Source organism: Dermacentor albipictus, chromosome 6 (assembly GCF_038994185.2).
Source record: "Dermacentor albipictus isolate Rhodes 1998 colony chromosome 6, USDA_Dalb.pri_finalv2, whole genome shotgun sequence".
NCBI classification, from domain to species: Eukaryota; Metazoa; Arthropoda; class Arachnida; order Ixodida; family Ixodidae; genus Dermacentor; species Dermacentor albipictus.
Genome location: NC_091826.1, coordinates 16,778,284 through 16,795,652, shown reverse-complemented (window position 1 = coordinate 16,795,652; position 17,369 = coordinate 16,778,284). Strand labels below are relative to the sequence as shown.

Here is a 17,369-nt window from a genome sequence, read left to right as displayed (position 1 = left end):
TGTGTATGTGCGGATGACGGACGGATGGATGGATATGGATCCTTGAAGCAGGATGGTAGCTGATGCCTCCAAGATCGTTATCTTTATTTCTGCGCTTATTATCGGCTCTTACTACTCGCAGTTTGTGCTGACAAACCGTCGAACATCATTAGGAATCTAACGCTCTATGTGAACTTACGTCTTTTCATTCTGTATGTTTCTGGCCATTCAAGAACGTAGCCAGAAATTTGTTTCAGAGAGGGCAGCCTCTTGACCAAACCCACCTAGAACAAGTGGATCATTCGCCAAAGCCGCCTAGAACACCTAGAACAAATTCTAGGAGGGGCTGTCTTGGCCCGGGACGGGGAGGGCGCGGGGCCTTGTCAGGCCGCATACTAGCGCAAAAATTCCCTAGAGGACCGGTGCACGTGTCCGGCTCTTCAGCAAACCCCTTTCACGCCGACATGGGTCGCTGCAGGTGCGCGACTGAGTAGGTACCGCTGTTTAATGGAACTCTTCGATGCCAACTTGGAGTTCTTGGTATGTACCATTCGGTCTGTGCTGGTCCTCGATGAACCTCTTTGATGCCAACTTGAGTCACTGCGTATGTGCCATGAGGTTTGTGCAGTGAACGTCTTTTGACGCCAACTTGGATAACTAGGTATGTGCCACTGGGAATGTGGCCTTCCTCCACGACGAAAATGATTGCTTGAATTTATCCAATGCTGAGCGGATCGAACCCACGTCATAAGGGTTCCTCAAGGACGGCAACCCGACGTTTTAGCAGGGTGCGCGACAAATACACTGGCTATGTGCCACGTTTCAATCAACGTATCTCACGCAAACGCTTTAGCTAGCTGTGGCACGAATGTAGCTGGGTAATGTGCCGCTCTTCAATAAACCCTCTAGCCAACTTGAGTCACCGAGTATGTGCCACTGAGTGCGCGGCAAGCGAGGGAGCAGCGTTTGCAGGTATCGGCGCGCCTCGCTTCTAGTCTCGGAGGCAACGCGCGGACTTCGCGGCAGCGTCACTAGATGGCGGAGCTTGTCCATTAAAAAGTGCGACAGAGGAGCCCTGTTGCCGCACGACTCCTTTCTAAGCGTTCGCGCGCACCGTCGCGCCATGCATTAGGAGGCCACGCGCAGGCTTCGCGGCAGCGGCGCTAGACGGCGCCAATTGTACTTAAGGAAGCGACAGAGGAGTGCCGATGCAGTACACGCCTCATACATAACTCGTTTCGACTGTGGCAATAAGTTGTATCCCCATACTGATTCAATGCCACACGCATTGCCGTCGAGAGTTATTGTGAGGTGGGTTATCTGCCGAATATTCGGCTTCGAATGGCTATAGCCCGCTGCTTTGATTTATTCCAACACGTTGCTCATTTTGATGCGCCGTCCCTCGACTGCACGACGTCGTAGTGCACTGTGCTTTAGTGGCAACGCATGTCAATTTTTGCGCGAACATTGCGTAACAACGTGCTGCCACCGTCTGCCAGAATACACAGGAGCTGGGTTTTTTTACGGAACTCCTCGTCGAAGCATGGCCCCCGAGACTGGGTGGTGGCAGTCGCGGCACCCTATCTCAGGGGCCGTGGTCGTAAGAACTACAGGCGGTCTACGTAGACGTAGCCGAACTCGGAGAACGCGACGCTTTCTCCGCAGGGGTAGTAGGAAACGACCTCAAACCTATCACCGCGGTCACCATTTTTGGAAGGCACGCGGAAGAAGCGGAAGAAGCCGCGATAGCAATAGCTGTCACAAATACCGCAGCCAAAATAATTTTCCTGCGACTCCAAGACGGCAGTGCGTAATTTTGCCAAAGGCAGAAACCACGAACCGGCGCAACAAATTCTGAAGAAAGTACATTTCACGCCCCCCCCAGATCAAAATCATCTGGATCCCTGCGCACTTGTCCCATCCCGGGAACGAAGCGGCTCACGATTTCGTCCGAGGACTCGTCAACCGGGCAGTGAGCCAACCGATCCTGCGAGGAGCAAAAGAGCGCATGATAACCTACCACGAAATTACGCAATACTATAAAAACGAAAGACTCGAATACCCGCCCCCTGACAATTCCTTAACCAAAAACCAGCAGGCGACGTGGAGGCAACTCCAAACACACACCTTCCCCAACCCGTACAAACTATCCATAGTCTACCCAGGGACACACTCCCCTGAATGTACGCTATGCGAGGCCGACAAAGCCGATTTAGCACACATCTTGCACAGATGCCCTGAGCTCAAACCTAGAGCCGAATGGCAGCTATCCAACCGAGAGCAGTGGGAGGCTGCGGTGACCAGCTTGGAACCTGCGGTTCAACTGCAGGCCGTGACCTGGGCTTTAGAAGTCGCCGTAAGACACGGTCTGACGGCCACCTCACGAAGCCATCATGACTTCCTACATCTAATCTCATAAATCATTTTCTGTTGACGAATTAAAGTTTTTACCACTACCACCACCACCCGACGAAAGCTACTGAAGAGCAGTGCCTCCTGCTTCAGTGGAGGGGCGGCACTGTGTTCCGCCCAATGTTAAAGCCGCTCAGTGTTCATTGAGGAACTTTACTCAGTGTTGGGTGCGTCGATGTCCTCCTTGCCCGCCGCACGGAGCGAGAGAAGCGGCGCGCATTGAGGCATCCTATATATATACTCAGTGTGGAGTCGTGAAGTGCTCAGAGACCCTTTCGGGAATACGGCGATTGTGTGGTTACCTGGCTTCTTCCGCCATCATGCCTTCTCAGGATGTGAGCAAGATTCTTCACAAGGGACTGCCGCCATCGCGACCGTGTTTCTTCCTTATCGGCGAAACCTTCGTCTCCGAAGCTTGGTTGAACTACGCGTTTAATAACATCAGGTGAGCACGCTCTCCCGTCTGCATTTTGGCAGCGTTGGCAATTAGCCTTGTATCCGATATTTGTATTTAAGCTCACAACACGGTAACATTTATTAAAGGTGCTTTTTTTTCATATTGGAAGGAAACAACTTAAACGATATTAGTTTAGCATCATGAAAGCGCTAAATTGGGCCGGTTAGTGCATACTTGGGTGATTGTGTAGCCTGCTGTACGCATTCTTTTTAAATGCTTCTTTTATTATTATTAAATGTGGAAAAACGGGAAGACCGATACCGCCGGTCACCGGCTGTGTGTGCTCGAAGTTTACCGCTAATATGCAATAGTGGGGAATTGGTATAGCGGCAGCGGCCGGCAGGACGGTAACGCGCTATGCTAAAGCAAAGTTTCAGGAAGTACATTCAAAGAAAACTTTTCAAAAATGTCTGGTAAAGTATATAATAAAAAAGTGCCTATATTACATGTTTCCTCGTTGAACGGAATTTTCCGCTTACGTATTTGCAAGCTTATACCCATGAGTTTTGTTTTACAGACGCTCTCTAATCTGCCTCAACAGAATAAAATGACTCTCAATTTGTGCAGTATTTGCCGTTATTGTAAGGGGGACGTTCCGAAAGTAAGTTTCGTCATTTATTCTCACTCGGGAACTTTATTGCCAAAAAGAAAATACACCATGGCATCATGAACTATACACCTTGCACTGTTTTCCCACATAGTCGCCACCGACATTGAGACATTTGTCGTTGCGTGCAATCAGTTTGAAGAAACCACTCTGGTGGAACTCGGTGCCCTACGATACAAGGAAATGTCGCACAGCGTGCTCCACCTCAGCATTGTTTTGGAAGTGACGTCCCAAGAGTCCGATGGCGCAAGGGCGGGGCTGTAGGTCGGGTGATCCAATCTCTCCCATCCGAAGCGAATTACTCGAATAACTTCGGGCACCGCCGGTCTGCTGCTACTCTCTCTTCTTAGGCGTTCTGCGCATGCGTAATTCCTCCTCCGCTGACGCTCCTTCCGTCGTTGAACCAGCAACGGGCGTGGATTCTTATGTTTCACTTGGTGTACCATGTTCTCCATAAAAAAAAAAAATGACGAAGCTTAATGTCGGAACGTTCCTCGTACGTTGAACACTAGCGGAAAATGTTCAACGTTGTGATTTATGAGTTGCACAGAAGGAACAGCCTGATGAAGCCGCGCATGTATACACATGTGGGGCTTGCACATCCGTAGCTGCCATGGAATACCAGACATTTTACAGGCCATTTATCTGTAGCCCTCATCGCACGTGTGTCTATTCTATTTTACATAAATGAGGCGCAAAACGCCGGTTATTTGTCTGTCATTAAAGTGAAATCTGCGAAGCGATTCGCCGTGCAGGCTGGTTATTTGTGTATATGTAAATATAATATGTACGATATATTTTTCTTTTTCTGCTTTTTACAGGCATTTCTAAGAGTGTGGTGCGTTTTAGCACTGCGTGTTACGTTGCCGAGATGTGTTAGGCCCACTGCGCATACGCTGCCTCGTCGCAGAGCCGTGCCACCGACAAGCCACGTGATCAAGGTTTCAGCACACTGACATCGCGTACCGTGCTTGAGCAGATCATGCTGTGTAGAACTGAGCTCTTAGAACTGGGCTCTGCATGGCCAATCGCGTCACCAAGCTTGAGCGCTCGGCTAGTTGGTGCTGCATTACCACGGTTTCCCAGTGCAACTGACGCGGACAAACGAGAATGTGTGTGAGTGCCCATTCTGTTCAGTCCGCGTCTGTGGCAGTGGGAAAGTTTGGCCAACGCATGACCAGCGCTAAACGCTGTGGCGCCATCTGATATATAGAAATCAAAGCACCTTCGCCGCTCGGTGGCGTTTCTTCTCACGCATAACATCAAAGCAAACAGATGATGGCGATAATAACGGTAAAACATCGCTCATGCATGATTTGCCGTCAGCGTGACAAGCTATACTATCCGAAGGTTGGTTTTATCATTTATTTGTTGCTGTCGCGACGGAGCGGAAGCTACGTGTGCGAATCACGGCCGAAGTGGGCGGCCTGTAGACACAGCCATGTTGTTACATTATTTTCACAGCGATGCTGTTAACGGCTAGTTTCCCTAGGATCGTGTCCGTGCGTCGACAAAAAACTCGGGCTTTCTCTTTCGGCGTTGGCGTCAGACGCCGCCTGCGTTCGTGCTGTCTAGTACGCGCCGTGATTGACGCGGCCCTGCTAGAATAAAACGTCGTTACGTGGGCCGATCCGGAAGATTGTGCGATGCCGGGCCGACCCGCGGCGGAGGTGAAGCAGGCGTTAAGCACTCCCCATACGTGGGCCGATCCCGAAGATAGTACAATGCCGGGCAGACCCGCGGTGGAGGTGAAGCAGGCGTTAAGCACTCCCCATACGGGGCTCAATCCCGAAGATAGTGCAATGCTGAAGTGACTAGCGCAAGAGTGGACACGGAAAACTAAAACGTCGACTAGGTCAAGCTTGCCCTTGTCGCCTTTTTAGTGTCCCTTGTCCACTCTTGCGCTAGTCACTTCAGCATGGAATACCAACTAGCCCGGTCTCACGCCCTGCGATAGTGCAATACCGGGCCGACGCGCGGCGGAGGTGCAGTTGGCCATTAAGGGGCCCACATACACAGGTACGCTGGCCATGCTTCTTCACAGAGTGGAAGGGCACTGAGTTTTTTTAATGCGATGGCATTCACATATCAAAAGCGACCTTCGGCGTTGAGCCCGCGTTTTTGCCGGTGGCCTGTCCCGAAGACAGGGTCAAAAGTGTGGGTGGGCCGATCAGTCATTCAATCGACCATGATATCAGTCAGTCAATCAATGATTCAATGCAACTTCATTTCAACAACACAAAAGAAAATATACAGAAATATTTAGGCCGATAGTCTAATTTGGCTAGTTGCCGGTTTAATACATTAAACAAAAGAAAAAAAAGAAACGCGAAGGTCAGCTGACAAAGAATAATGTAACTTTAACATAAAATTACCCAAAACTCAAACCATATTTTCCTCATGCAATATGTTCACTAGTCTTGCATTTATAGAACTAAATACTTGCGTGTTAGTCGGAAACTGTGTGTGCAGCTTTTATCTCCAGTGATATCAGCTACCAGTTTGAGCTCTATTAAATTATATAATATTTCATCATAAACGTTACGATAGTTAAGTTAAAATTCACGTTCGAGGCATGTGGTGTATTACGTGTACGCTTAAAAACAACAACAGGAAAATGAGAGTTCCGATTAGTTATGTTGCTGACTGAAACGGCAAAGTGTATTCGCGTAAACGGCGTAGGAACGAAAGAAAGTGTTGTGATCGAAGAATGTAATCTATGGGTTGACGGTGGCTTATAACTCGCAATATTCGCCATCGCGATATACCAACGAAACATGCACTCATAAGGGTCTTTTTATGTAATAGCATCATTGTACAGATAAACATTTGTCCCTGGGCCAATCATCAAGTTGGACGTATTGTTAGGAAAGGCTCCATCCAACAGCAAGTAGCTCTTATAAGAACGAAACGCTTCGTGAATTCGACCCCTGCTTTGTAGAAACAAGTATTATAGGGATATATCTAGGGTGCCTTGACGCTGCTCGTGTTTTTCTAGGAACTGTAGGGCTTGGGCCTTCATTTATCGAAAAAAAGAAAGACAAACAAATGTGCCAGGTCAATGAATTTTATGTCAGTACATTTTTAAGCGCAACAAAGAAAAAGCAGTCGTTGTGCTGTTCTGTTTCGACTGTAGGAGATGCTGTAGACTCGTATATACATCAGCAGTAGATGATATGTCTTGACTCGCAGATTATCATGACGTGTTTCTCCATAGGGAAAGGATGCACGTTCATGGCGCGGTCGTGTACGGGCACATGACGTCCGATGACCGCGGCCACGGTCAAGTCGTACCACCAAGCTTCTGGAACTCGACGCTTATATTAAACAAGCAAACATACGCATATAATCTGGTAAGCCTGAAGCCTAAATATCCTAAGACTGAAACCGCATCGAACGCGCTTCTGTCGTGTTTTGTGCATTTCGATTATAGCGAAATGCGATATATGTGAAGTATGCGAAAAACAGCGTTTTGCTTAACATTTGTATACAGTATAAGCTTTGGACTGTGAACATGATATGAAAAAGAAAACGTTCTCGAACCAACTGTGGGAGTTCGTTTTGATGTTTTACAGCATAAGAAAACTATGCTGACGTTGCATGTTATGTACAAATAGAAACTGCTGAAAAATTATATGCGAAGCGTTTTAATGTAAGCTTCTTTCAGCTGGTAATTCATAAAGACAGCGCAGTAAAGTTAGCTTTTTTTTTTCTGCAACGCATTATTCGCGCTGCTAGAAATGAAAAATTCCATGGTGATAACTGAGTAAGTTGTTATTTAAATACACCTCACGAACTCTTTAATCCAGTAGTTTATGGAACACATGATGTAATTGAAGACAGTCTTCAATATATGTCCGTTAACTGTAAAGGAATCTTCAGACTATAACATTAATTTAGAGCTAATCGTACCCAAATTCTGACGCGAAATAAATTTGGTGTTCCACGTAGCTCGTTTTCACAGTTTGGAAGGAAAACTCCCTGGCAATGTAAACGAAACGATGATGCATTTTGCACAAGTCTGCTGATGGATATCTCAAAGCTGGCCTCGGAATACATGTTAAATGGACATACCGTGGACATCGACTATAGCTTCGATTTCCCAATAGCGAGATGATTCCACGAGTCATTTACCTAAGAGTCAGTAATTCAATAAAACGGGCGAGCATTTAATTATTGCGAAATTCTTTAAACTGTAATCGAGAAGAAGAAAGAAAAACTGGCTCTACGTGAATCATTCAGCAGAAGGAAAGAAAGAAAAGCTAGTGAAAGATCACCTGGAAAAATATGTTTGCCAAAAGAAAGGAAAAAAAAAAGCAAGAACAAAACTTACATCGAATTTTCGATAATTAGAAACCGGAAACGCCCAACCGCATCAGTCGGTAATCCATACCGGCGTCCGGTATGTGCTGTCACATTGTGTGTTTTCAAGGATTCGGCGCACTGGGCTCTCGGAAAGCTTCCGCAACAAAAGCTCGGCTACACGCGGTTCTTCCTTTCGGTGGCAACCGGCGCCCGCTACTACGCGCCCGTCAAGGACGCCAAGTATGAGATCCTTGCCGCCACCTACTACAACAAGGACGAGCCACCTTACATCGACATTGGCCAGGTGTGCGGTGCAGCGTTACCGCTACTGCGCATCTGTACGAGCTCATAAATGCGTTTGCGCTTTCCGTCCCTCCATCCGTCCTTTCTCTCAAACGTATGTGTCCTACACACATGCCTTCGAAGTTGTAGACACTCTTACGACAAGCTCCCCGCATGCTAAATGATGCTACCTATGACACATGCGACTGGTCGCTTTCGAAGGTGCTTTCGCAGGACGGTTTGCATTCGGCCGATCGAAATAGCGGTCAGAACACACAGGGCCGGATTAAGAAAAATGGGGGCCCTGGGCTAATGCGCATGCAGGCCCCTTTCCCTATACTGTCAGGCCCCCTTTCCCTGCTTCCTGCTACGCTACTGGAAAGATGCCATGTTTAATTCTAATTCCGTCAAATTAAAAAGAACTAAGTGCGACCAACGAGATTATTATTATTGTTATTATTATAAGCAAAACAACAAAACTTGCTTGAAACGCGTGCTGTTGTAAACACCAACACATATCCTTCGCGATTGTGATTAATCTGCATTCTGCTTCGCCTTTGTGATTAATCTACATTCTGCTTTCAGCAAAAGCTAGGCCTTAAGAAAAGGTTTAGTGCACTCAAGACGAACAAGAACGTAGAAAAGACAACACAGCTCACATGTCGATCCTTCTGAAGGTAGGCTTTGTTTGCATCACTAAGTTTAATCGCATGATGAGACGCATGGTTGTATCCAACACATTCTTTATTAAACTTCAAGCATCAGACTACAGTAATCGTTATACATGTTACTCTATAAATATGCAATAGATATATACAATACTTAAGGCAATACAAACACCATAAAAATGCACTAGAATACAGATGAAAATTGTCAACTGTAATTACAAAACATTATTTGAAAATATTTTCGTTAAAGGTAAGACAAGCAAGGACGACACCAAGGGTGCGATCTTGTACGCGTTCCAAAATAGAACGGAGGCGGTTCGTTCCACCGAGCCAAATACGGTTCGTCAATTTGAACCGTGCCGAACGCCATGACGTCAATTGTGACGTGATATCTGCTGTCAGTCATTCCGTGTCGTCTGCTATCGGACGAACGGAACGGAAGATACCGCCTATTTCGTGTCGTAAAGAACGAACCGCCTCCGTTCTATTTTGGAACGCGTACAAGATCGCACCCCACGGGTGGCACTATCAAAAACAAGAAAAGTACAGTTCTTTATAAGCACGCTAAATATCACAAAAAGAACAAACAAGAGACGAACGACGAATATTTGCATATCTTAAATTACACTGCTCAGCGTTTCATTGGCAACGTGGAGGCTGGGAGGCGACACAACGAACTTATTGGAACTATCTATGTATAGCGCAAACAGTCCTCTTTTAAAATGGCATCTTTCGCGACTTCGTTTTGGAGAAATCAGATATAGACTGTTCGAAGGATAGATCGCGGAGGAGGTCACTTTCAATGGACATGATAGCAAGCGAGTTCACCTTGTCAAGGGGGCTCGAACAAAGGCGATTTTTTTTATCAGCGACAACTTGGAAAACGATCGTTCGGTCTCACAGTTTGCCTCGGGTATGCTTAAGTAGATTCGCAAAGCAATAGAAAGGTTCGGAAACACATCAATAAGCTTTATTTTGTGCAGCAACTTCATTATTCCCAGGGGACTCGTGTCCTGGCACACAGGGTTGTGCAGAAAGTTTGCAAACTGAACGATTTCAGCGGAAAATGCTGGCTCCAAATCATTTTTGTAGGTTTTCACCAATTTAGCCTGCTGTGCCAGAGAGGCTTCGCTCCCAACTTCTGTCAGCAATTTTAAGAATCCGAACCTTTTGCAGAGTTCAGTGTAGGCAGCCTTTCGCACTCGCAAAGCAGAGCCTAGACTGTCAAGTACAACATTGTAGGTTTCTACGATAAACTCTACGAAAAGGCGGGGGGCCCCGTCTGCTCGTTCTGCATGGTTTTCTCGTTTCATACATGTCGCTCGAAGTTCCATTGCCCATGGTTGCATATACTAAGCAGGTTAGAATAAATGGGCCCCCTTGTCCTTCTGTCCGCGGTGAGGCCCTGGGCGGCAGCCCCCTTAGCCTCCCCCCCCCCCCTTCATCCAGCGCTGAAAACACATTCGCCTACAGTTCATTCATAGCGCCGCTCAGTTCGCAGCAGCCAGAGGCGTTCTCACTTTCGACCTGGGAGTGCGATCGAGATCCGACAGAATCCCGATCACGTAGCTACTGCGACAGCTCTGGTATTAGAAGCCGAGCGTTCGGCCGGGGCAGGCAGGCTTCCTCCGGCTCCAATGTCGCGAAGGCTCCGCATCACATGCAAACCGAGTTGGCGAACGGTAGGAAACGGTCGAGTGCACCTTTAGTAAGCAGGAAGTTTCGGGAACACTTGTAAATATCTCGTAAATATCGTGGTGTCACTACACGAAGCAGGATTTGCTGACGTCGTGTAGCATCAATGCTAAATGTTATGCTGGGGCTCATAAAAAAATGGTAAACAAGAGTGCTGCGTGCGCTTCTCCCTGCTGTGCTCGGGTGGGGCAGCCACAGCGATTGCACTGGTGCGAGCAGATGTATCGTGAGGCCACGTCGCACCCACCACAAAGACAAATGTCGCCGGCATATACATGTTGTGAAGACACACCGACACTCCAGCACATCACATACGAATGCCCAAGGCGTCCGGCAGACGCCGTCTTACCGCTAATCACGGACCCATTCGCTAACTGGCCGTGGGAGGCGCGACTCACCCAACTGGACTTGGGAAGCCAGCTGGCGACCCTCGACCAGGGCAGGCGAGCCGCAGAAGCCAACGGGGCCCTTAAATAGGGGCTCCACCCATATACACCACTCAGATTTATGAGTCAATAAAGTTGTTCTCCTCCTCCTCCACATGGGTACGGAAACCCAATATGGCTCGCAGAAACAAGTGTTATATAAATTATTCGGTGCGCTCTGACGCTTGTCAGTATTTTTGCTGTGGCTTGGAAGGCTTAGACCTAAATCTAACGCTACAAAATGACAGGTCGCAAGTGTCATGTTAACTCCACGTACACTTGCCGGCGCGAAGCATCCTTTTAAACGTGTTTTCAAGTCACCGTATACGTCATGTATTCGCGAGTCCACAACGGGATGCCCCGCAGGGGCGTCTGCGTGAGCAGGCGTTTGGTGTGTTGCGACACCACGTACCCGAGCACACGAGGGTTGGACCCTCCCGCGTGTAACCGTGCGTGGATTAGCCGTGTCCGGGGAAAAGGGGATTCCGGGGCTTGAGCCTATGTAGGGTGTTTGGACGTCTACGGCCCCTCGGCGGCGTCAACACACCTCTTTGGCCTCAGCTTCACGTTGACGGCACCCCCGGACTAACCCACCCGGGGGAAATCGGTAGTTGCCTTTTCCTGTCTCTCACTTCTCACTTCCGAATTTTCGGGCGGCAAGGGTTAAGCCTGTGTGGCTAAACAGTCTTGGTTATGCTGTATTTAGTTATAGCAGTGGTTTGCAGCTGGCGTTTGCAGGACATGTCCTTTCCACGTCCTGCAGCCTCCCCTTGTTGGGCTCCATGACGGGTGGCTGGCATTGCTGCGAAACAATTTACCTTTGCATATGGAAAGTTAATTAACCTTACTATCTGATCGCCCTCAGAAACGAGGGCGCAACGAAGAAGTTTCCAAGCTTTTAGGCCGAAATATTGGCAATTTTCCACGATTTCATGTAATACATTCAGAGAAAAAACGAAAGGCAGCCAGAATTATCTTACCTTTTCTGCTTGCGAAAACACTGACCGAAGCGTCTGGTTCAGGTTATAGTCTTCAAGTTGTTAAGCGGTTCTTCTAGAACTCCGCAAAAAAAAAAAACACGGAAAACTGTCTAATCCAGAGTCATTCGGATATCTCCCAGTGACAGTCACACCGCATCGCACTATGAACATTACCCGCGGAGTCGTTTCCGATGCTGACGTCATGGAGCTGACTGAAGCTGAACTACTGGAAGGCTAGAGCGATCAAAATGTGATCAATGACAAGAAAGTGATGAGGTGCGATGGCAAGAATATCGAATTGTAACTTTCGCATCAAGTATGCTATACCTGAGATCATTGAGGTTGGGTACATAAAGATCCGGATCAGACCGTACATCCCCAATCCTCTCCGATGCTTTAATTGCCAAAGCTAGATTTGGCCACAGTTCACAGAACTACCGAGGCCGCCAGACTTGCGCTAGATGTAGTGTCCAAGAAATAATCCACACTGTGTGAACTGTGATGGGGAACACGCCGCACACTCGCGATCCCGCCCATCCTGGAAAAGGGGAAAAAAATAGTAACTATCAAAGTCAAGGAAAACATATCGTTCAAAGACGCACGCAGGCGGGCAGCATACCTGCCAAACAACAGCTTTGCCGAAGTGGTGCGTCACAACGGCTTCCCGCGGCTGTGCGGCCCACACACAGTGTGGCGTCAGTGACGCCATCCGCACCCCCGGTGGCGGCTGCAACTAGCGCCGCGCTGTTGTCTCAGACGAAGGGGCCATTGACCTCCGGGCTGGTTGTCTCAAGGATCTCGTGCCCTGAGACGAGGCCTTCTCGTCAAACACGCCCCTCGCAAGAGCGCGTGTCCAGAGCATCTGAAGAGATAATGGACACAGCACTCATCCGGACGGCGCCCTTAGCGCCAAAGGAGCGGCGCGAATCTCTCGACCGCTCCAAAAGAGACAAACCTCGCATCACAGCGCTCGGAAAGGGCTCTGGGAGCTAACTCCTCTTTCTTAAACACGGGGCACAAAAACCACATTAAACATGGATACACAAGTATTAAGCTGGAATGTCAGAGGACACCTGCACAACCTCGATGACGTTAAATGAATCCTACACAGGTTTAATCCAAAGGTTCTGTGTGTTCAAGAGACACACCTACACAAACAGTCTTTCTCCGGCAATACCTCATTTCTCGGAAAGACCGAGACGACTGTGGCGTAGCAATAGTTACAGACAAATATGCAGCTTGCCAGCATGTGGCACTCCAGACGGCGCTTGAGGCAGTGTCAGTTCGGGCAATACCGTTTAATAAATTAGTCACTGTATGTTCTATATACATACCCCTAAAGTATCATCTCGGAAAAACTGATTTTTATAATCTCGTTGATCAGATTCGGGAACTCTACATACGTGTGGGTGATTTTAACGTTCACAACACGTTGCGGGGAAACTCGCGATGTGACCCGAGATGTCGACTTATAGAGAACTTTTTCCTGAACTCCTGTGCGTGCCTCTTCAATAAGAAGAAACGAACGTATTAAAATTTTTATCATAATTCATATTCCTCAATAGACCTGTCGACTGGCTCTGCATTTGTATTTCCTGATTTATAGAATGGCATGTAACCATAAATCCATTTAGAAGTGACCGCTTCCCAGTAACACTAAACCTGGCAACACGACATGACTCCCATCCGCATGTCCCTCGCTGGGAACTAGCCGAAGCTAATTGGAAATTATTTAAGGAATCCATGTACATATCGCGAGGCTTTATAAGTAATTTTAGTATAGATCATGCCGTGTCATATTTTACCGCTTTTATCATTGACGCAGCAGAAAAGTTCATCCCTCAAAGTCCACAATTTAGACGAGTTCCCTGGTGGAACGTTGACTGCAGACAAGCACGATATTCGTAGCACATCCTCTCACGAGATGCTGCGATAGTAGCGATCTGTACGGCACACGTCTCCGCGCCCTTGTGGTTAAGGGCCTTGGTGAGGCAGTTGTGCTACCTGTAGCATCATATTTTGTGACATCACCTCTTCGTATTACATCTCTTCTCCATAGCATATGTCATGTATATTGTCTAGCGTTTACAAATATATTTACCCACTTTCAGGCGAATATTTTTAGGCCTCTGTACAGCCGTATTTCATCCACGTCTCGATTATCATTATTGATTTACCTAAGGCAATCTATTATCATGGCCTTGGCGCTCTTTGGTCACTTCTGGCCCTTGCGCCAATAAACCCCGATCGTCATCACAACGTGATGTTGATTCCTCCTTGTTTGCTGTTGTCTTTTCTGGTAATCAGGTCTGCAAGAACAAAGACTGGTCGGCGGGCTTTCGCGAGGAGAGCCCCACTGGCGCCTATTACGCCAACACGAAGATCCACAGGATGGTCACTTACGACAACGAGAGGTCGTTTCGGGCGAAGGTCAGACGCCGTGATTACGCGCAAGTCTGCTATGAGAAATATTAGCCAGTTGTTTGCTAAACACGAATACGTTGCATTGCAAGGTACCTATACGGGTAGTTTTCACGTGATGTCATGGACGCAGCATCTCACCGTGCTAGTGGTGATAGCACCCAAACATGGCGGCTTACCCGCCGCAGTGGCTTGGCGGCTGTGGTGTGCCGCTGCAAAGCACGGGGTCATGGGACCAAATACCGGCCACGGCGACCGCATTTCGATAGGGGCGAAATGCAAGAACGCCTGTGTACCGTGCACGTTAAGAACTCCAGGTGGTCGAAATTAACCCGTAGTCCTCCACTACGACGCGCCTTATAATCAAATCATAGTTTGCGCACGTAAAACCCCAGAATTCAACTCAAACATGGCGTCCACAATGACGTCACAACACCATATTATCGCGCGTACGTTATTTTGCTATTTGACGGTCGCGCCTGTCCTGCTGTCACGTTTCTTGTTTACGCAATTATTACTCCAAGATGGCGGCCACGATGACGTCTATGCAAACTCCCTATATACTGCTCTCATCTTTACCATTCGGCGTGGCATATCAGTGAAGTGTTGGGTCGAGTTAGTTATACGTCCTTGCTTGAAAACAGCGCGAAATTAATGAACGGTGTGTCATTGCGGACACCGTCAAATACTGCCACATTGCCAAGTTCGCCATATTGGCTGTGTTCTAATACTCGCCGTAGACTGCAAAGTAGACGGCTAAGCGGATAGCGGCCATCTTAATCTGTTCCACTTCTCATGGGGACGTCAAAGTAGACAGCTTCACGAAGACAGCATCGAAGTAATCAACGATGCAGGCTACTTTCCTGTCCTACCAAGATGGCAGAGCAGGGCGCTGTCGGAAACTCGGCTGGAAGGTCGTCTGCGAACAAGAAAATGTAGACACGCTTTTCTATACTCTTAATGTAAGTCACGTCGTGTTTTCCCATTGGTTCGCAGGCGCAAGGATTTGAAATACAGAAATAATGTGCGCTTTTCTCAGCATTTCTTTGCCACCGCGAGGTGGCGTCACGTCGCAGAAGCGTCTCCTAGACGGCTCGAAACACGTTCCATTACTTGGCATAGAAGCTGTCTCGGCCGTTTCCTTAGCTGTCTACGTAGACTGTCTCGGTTGCTGGCCAAAATTAAAACACACCTATTGTAATCTCTGATTTGTTCACAGCTAGGGTGGCTGCGCCCTCCGTGATTGGCTCAAAGCGTAAATAAGGCGGAATTGGACAGTGCAACATTTGCGTTGTTTTCAGCTCTGGAACAGATATATTGTTAAGTTGTAGTGACAGTGAAGAAAAAATACTGCCAAATGTGTGAATTCAGAATCTAACTCCTCAATGGGCGAAATTACGTACAGAAATACACGCTGAATACACTCGAGTCAGAACGATAGCGGCAAGCACAGCCGTCAACAGTCGTCAACAGTCACGGGCAGTGCTGTCACGGGTCAGGTCCCTCGGCTATTTGTACACGTGTCACTGCATTTCAGAGTAAATATATATAGTGCCTCGCGTACGGGAGAAAATTTACGACGCTATTCGCGTCGCGCGCGAAATCTGATTGGACAAGACTGTGTATCGGAAAATCACAAGTATATAAAGGGAAAATCAGAGATGAAACAAAAACAGATCAGACTTGCTGATGCAAACGTCCGCACTTCACTTTAAAACGTTTGCAGACAGACATAAGTCACTGAGCATTCTTGAAACAATGCCCTTCATCTTGTGCAAGTGCTAGTCTTGTCCAGTTTGAGAGCGCAGCTCTTAGCCGTCCGCTCCTGCGGCGAGCGTGGGCGTCGTCGTTCCTCGGCGTCCTCGTAACCAAGTGAACGAGCACAGCTAAGAATGAAAGAGCGAACGCAGAGCGCGCATGAAAGACGGTGATAGCGAAAAGAGCGCGAGGAGGAAAACGGAGGAGGATGGTAAGGCAAAAGCGAGAGAAGCGCAGTGCTGCGCAAAGCGGGCTTCGCGGCGACGACGGCTACGAGATGGCGCCAGAGTAGCGCGCGTCGTCTGTTCACCGGTGACGCCACCGATACCATATGTGGAAATAAAGCGTTGCGTGAGCGTGGGTCTGTCAGCTGCGGCTGCTGTGATACGCACCTGCACGTCACCCACGCGCTGTCTCGCGATCTCCCCATTAGCGAGGCAGTCGCGCCACACTTCGCTCTGTTTGCAACGTGCCGCACGAGACATATTGTCTGCGCCAGCCAATATATCGTGAAAACACGTATACAGCTGCGCTCAAATTTCGTACTAGGGAGTATCGCAATCGTCGGTGAATCTTTTATATGCGTGTAATTTTCCATGGAATCAGTAGACCATCATCATCATCATCAGCCTGGTTACGCCCACTGCAGGGCAAAGGCCTCTCCCATATTTCTCCAACAGAGCTGACCAGAGTCAGCGTTATTCCGCGCTTTCTTGAATTCCTTGAAACGAAGCTTACCCAGCTCCTTTTGCTGTTCTCTCTGCAGTTATGCAAGGGCAAGAGGCTCATAACCGCGGCGAAGTACGGCTTGGCCATCTACGACGTCAACCTGGACGATCCGGGAAACGTGTGCGGAAACGGCGCCTACTCGCGCGTGCGCTACCTGAAGAAGTTGATGCACTTCTTCATCGAGAAGTTTAACAGTGCCAACGATTACGATGAGTGCATGTGGCAGTAAAGTCAGAGTAAATGATTGTTGAATAATTGAGCGACTTCAGGTCACCATGACCGCGTATTAAACAATTTTCATCGCCGAGTTTTTGGCTGAGTCATCCATCGATTGAAATGATCTTTGGTTACCGTGACCGCGTTTAGAATGATTTTCATCGCCGATTTTGGTTGGTTGGTTGATTCATTCATTCATTCATTCATTCATTCATTCATTCATTCATTCATTCTTCAGTGGAGGGCTTGGCACCGAGTATAATGTGTGAGAATGATTTTTTTTCATTCAGCTCTATTCGCAATGCGGCCACCATAAACGGGAATTGCATCAACATTAGTATAGTAAGCTTTAAGCCATGGTTAAGAGAAGCAAATCTGCAGCATACAAGTGGACTGTAACGCATTCGGCAGATGTTTCAAGCTGTTAACAGCAGT

General features: G+C 48.0%; 1 protein-coding gene across 9 annotated transcripts in view; it reads left to right on the top strand.

The window, feature by feature from the left end:
- The window catches only part of LOC135914422 (uncharacterized), a 37,992-nt gene extending 20,967 nt beyond the window's left edge, over positions 1-17,025 (top strand). For 6 of the 9 annotated variants that reach the window (XM_070540013.1, XM_070540012.1, XM_070540010.1 and 3 more), the window contains 5 exons: positions 2,724-2,836; positions 6,673-6,808; positions 7,888-8,064; positions 14,118-14,240; positions 16,756-17,025. In XM_070540013.1, coding sequence (XP_070396114.1) covers positions 2,724-2,836; positions 6,673-6,808; positions 7,888-8,064; positions 14,118-14,240; positions 16,756-16,947 — 741 coding nt within the window. In that variant the 3' untranslated portion in view covers positions 16,948-17,025. Of the gene's footprint in view, positions 1-2,723; positions 2,837-6,672; positions 6,809-7,887; positions 8,065-8,627; positions 8,720-14,117; positions 14,241-16,755 lie in introns of those variants that run through there. The other 3 variants (XM_070540014.1, XM_065447259.2, XM_070540015.1) reach the window with 3 other exon arrangements.
- Positions 17,026-17,369: the final 344 nt, after the last annotated feature.